The sequence below is a fragment of the Lolium rigidum genome, chromosome 1 (genome assembly GCF_022539505.1).
Source record: "Lolium rigidum isolate FL_2022 chromosome 1, APGP_CSIRO_Lrig_0.1, whole genome shotgun sequence".
Classification (NCBI taxonomy): Eukaryota; Viridiplantae; Streptophyta; class Magnoliopsida; order Poales; family Poaceae; genus Lolium; species Lolium rigidum.
Window position 1 is genome coordinate 138,995,916 of NC_061508.1, and position 3,992 is coordinate 138,999,907.

At 48.0% G+C, this 3,992-nt stretch overlaps 1 protein-coding gene across 1 annotated transcript; it reads left to right on the forward strand.

The window, feature by feature from the left end:
* Window positions 1-336: 336 nt before the first annotated feature.
* LOC124652025 (acid phosphatase 1-like) lies at window positions 337-2,251 on the forward strand. Its single transcript, XM_047191053.1, has 3 exons — window positions 337-749; window positions 865-1,074; window positions 1,852-2,251. The coding sequence occupies exons 1-3, from the start codon at window positions 337-339 to the stop codon at window positions 2,027-2,029; spliced, it is 801 nt and encodes a 266-aa protein (XP_047047009.1). The 3' UTR covers window positions 2,030-2,251.
* The last annotated feature ends 1,741 nt before the right edge of the window (window positions 2,252-3,992 follow it).

The window sequence follows — 3,992 nt, forward strand, 5'->3', positions numbered from 1 at the left end:
GCACGTCACCACCGGTGGCCCCGCGGCTAAGCAACGACGGATCCTTCCTCCCTCATATTCGAATCAAATCGAAGTCCCCGCTCCGGCCCCTTTCCTTTCACCCAAACAGAGGGAGAGGTCTTCCCCCTATTTAAGCCGCCCTTCTCCTCGCCCCACCTTGCTCTGTTCCGTTCCATTCTCCCGCACGCTTTCCCTTTCCTTTCCCGTCGCGCCGATTTCGTCGGAACCGGCCAACCATATCCGCCTCCCGACCCTACACGTGCGTCCCGACCGGCTCCGGAGAACTCGCGCGCGCCGGCGGCCCGATCCCAGCCGGCCCCCGCGCCGGCGGCGGACATGGCGCGCCGCGGCGCCCTCTTCGCGCTGGTGCTCCTCGCCGTGGCTGGGGCGGCTGCGGCCGAGCCGGAGCGCGCGTCCGAGGAGGCCTCCCAGCTGCAGGTGCTGCCGCGCCCGCTCGTCATCGAGCTGCCGACCGAGGAGGACGCGGCGGCGGAGCTGCGGTGCGCGAGCTGGAGGATGGCGGGCGAGGCCAACAACCTGGCGCCGTGGACCGCGCTGCCCGACGAGTGCGCGCCCCACGTGCGGCGCTACCTCGCGGGCCCCGCCTACCGCTCCGACCTCGACCTCGTCGCGAGGGAGGCCTCCGCCTACGCCCGCGCCGCCGCCGCCGACGCCTACAACGCCTGGGTGTTCGACGTCGACGAGACGCTGCTCTCCAACCTCCCCTACTACGCGCAGCACGGATACGGGTAAACTCATCCACACCCTCCACGGTTTTCAAAATTAGTACAGGGCAGGGAGTTCGATTCGTGAATTGGGGATTGCTCACAAACGTGCGCTGTTCGATTTGAAATGGTCCTGCAGGCTCGAGTTGTTCGACCACCTGGAGTTCGACAGGTGGGTGGAGCGGGGGGAGGCGCCGGCGATCCCCTCCAGCCTCACCCTCTACAACGAGGTCCGCGACCTGGGGTTCAAGACCTTCCTGCTCACCGGCCGCAGCGAGGGCCACGAGGGCGTCACCGTGGACAACCTCAGGAAGGAAGGGTTCCACGACTGGGACAAGCTCATACTCAGGTACTACATCGCGCGCGCTTCACCGTCCTGCCTGCTAATGTTACCATTGCACATTGCTACTTTTCACCCAGCTTTTGTTGGGGTGAATTCGGCTAGCACGTGATGATTATCTTCGTAACCTGACTAGCTCATGGCCTTTTGTAGCACAACTAGAGACTTGCTCCTCAATGCTTCTTTGGCATTTCATTGACATGTGTTATGTTCCAAATATTTAAGTGCTGTGTATGCGCTCTTCACAATCATTAATGATTAGGACATCCACTGAAATACTACTACTACTCGAAAGTACCTAAATTGCCAAATTCAGTCTCTGCCAAAAGAAATCCTTGTTGCATTCTTTCACTTGTTCGTTATGCTTTATCGAGTACTAGTGAATACTGCTAGGTCGTTGCTTCAGGCCTAAATTTGGTGCCAGCTCAGCCCTTTTATCCAAATGTTCATATCGCGCGCGTTACGACAACCTGAGAATAACTTAAACGTCCCTGCATAAGCATTCTTTTAGTTGTTGATTATTTTCTAAGTACTGCACAGTGAGTCCTACTAGGTATAGGTTCGTCAGATCTGTATTTAGTGACAGTCCTTCCATCCAAATGTTCATATGGCATTACGACAACCTGAGGGATAAGTTAAATGTGAAATTTCTATGTCGTGTTGCTGAATTAACGACATTTTATCCTCTCGATTGGGTCAACTGAGCATTCGGCATCCAATTTGTTTCCCGAGCCCAACTAGTGTTCCTCATTTCTGCATAATAAAACATCTCTCTGCAATGTCCAGGGCACCAGCTGACCGGAAGAAAACGGCGACGGACTACAAATCAGAGAAGAGAAAAGAGATGGAGGCGGAGGGGTACAAGATCCTAGGGAATTCCGGCGATCAGTGGAGCGACCTCTTGGGCTACTCCATGAGTGCCCGTTCCTTCAAGCTCCCCAACCCAATGTATTATATCCCCTGACACAGCGGACATGCTGAGCGCGCGTGTGAGAAATGCCGTGTTTATTTGATGCATTTTCCATGCTGCCCAGATTGAACCCTGTACTGACTGCGAAACAAAATTGAACATGATACTGAGATGAAATTTATACTGTACAGAAGCTTCACTAAATTCCGTGTAGCATACGTTGAACTTGCAAACTGAAATCTAAAGGATGAGATGTGACTTTGAGGACACATTCTACTAAAAAGGCGTTGAATCAATGTCTTCTGTAAAATATTCAATGATGTTGATCAGTAAAATATTTGAGCTGGTCAATATATTTCTAAATCTCTTGTGCACATAGTTTACCATAAGTTTGCTTACCTCCGCCGAACAGTTGTTCTGAAAAGATTCGATTTGATGGTCATCAGCACGGCTTGGATGCTATGGAAGCAAAGGATCGCTAGGGCCTTTGGAAATGAGCGTGAGCAAAAGAACCTCCACCAAATGTTGGTGGAGATCAAGGAGGAGTTCTAGCTTTGGGAGAGGGCGAAGAGAGGAGGGAGTAGCATTCTAGCGCGAGAGTAGGCCTTAGGCGGAGGGAAGGGGTTCTTGTGTGAGTGTCTCACAGCCTGTTATTCGCAACAGTTCAGCTGTTCTTGTAATTGTTTTGCTTCTTTTTTATAAAGATAAGGCACGCTTTGCGCATGCTCTCGGATTTTTTTATTTATACTATAGCACTGCACCGTGCAGAAGGGGACCTAAATTAAATTTAGGAACACTTAGGATGGTATGAGCGAATAGAGGGAGGAGGCTAATAGGATCGACACAAAGTTAATTTCTTTAGATGTGGAACCAAGTGAATTCATGTGTATGACAACCAAGCAAGATGACAAGTAAGCAACGATACAACAAGTAAAGGATAGAAGTAGTCGCAATGGAGACATGGAGACATTTTCATGTGTATGACAACCAAGCAAGATGACAAGTAAGCAACGATACAACAAGTAAAGGATAGAAGTAGTCGCAATGGAGACATGGAGACATTTTCATGTGTATGACAACCAAGCAAGATGACAAGTAAGCAACGATACAACAAGTAAAGGATAGAAGTAGTCGCAATGGAGACATGGAGACATTATTTCCGTAGTTCCTTTTTTGTTAAGAGAAATATATTAGGATATGATGCCAATGTGAATATTTTGCATAACATTTGTGAATGATTAATTGCTTATAATTAAGCCACTATTGTCTGAGTGAGAAAAGATAAAGTGCACCCATGAACCTAGGTCCATTGCTTAGGTGACAGGTAACTTTCGCTCCTATCCTCTTGCAATTTAGAGGATCGAGACATCTTTACATTTATTGTTTACTTTCAAGTAATCAACCTATCTCTTTATTTAAATTGTTCAATGCATAGATAACCAGAACTATTCTCATGAAGTTTGATACATATTACTTCCACTTTGAGTGTGTTGTTTCAATTCCATACACTTGGGGGTTATCAGGCGCCGGCGGGATGACATGCCCCGGCGTGGCGCTCAACCTGCCATCATGGAGCTATTGCTCGCCAGTCTTCGGTACCAATTCGCATGGGAGCAACCCATCGTCGAGCTCCTCGACGTGGCGTTCGACATCACCATACAGGGGAAGGCCAAGCTCATGATGCGCGGTGTGGAGCATAGTCCAATGAAAATTAATTATTTCAGCTCAGTCATACTTGATAGCATTTTTGTGAAGAATTTATTTTAAATCACCATTCTACTAGTTTGTTATTTTTTCATAACATCCATATCACATATGTACAATTACTCGATATGAAAGTTTTCTATTTTTATGGTATATCCAAAATTGTTTTACGAGATTCTCTTTTTTGAGAGCAAACACATATTTTATTAATAGAAAATCAAGTTACGTGAGTAAATAAACTTGAAAACTAATAGGCGGACGGGAGAAAACATGTGTAACTTTCCATAAAACTATCACTAATGTTTGCTACACC

Bases quoted from the DNA above. Each gene is read 5' to 3' on its own strand.
- LOC124652025 (XM_047191053.1), top strand. From the start codon at position 337: ATGGCGCGCCGCGGCGCCCTCTTCGCGCTGGTGCTCCTCGCCGTGGCT. The intron at 750-864 runs GTAAACTCATCC...ATGGTCCTGCAG, and splicing joins TACGCGCAGCACGGATACGG to GCTCGAGTTGTTCGACCACC. The intron at 1,075-1,851 runs GTACTACATCGC...TGCAATGTCCAG, and splicing joins TGGGACAAGCTCATACTCAG to GGCACCAGCTGACCGGAAGA.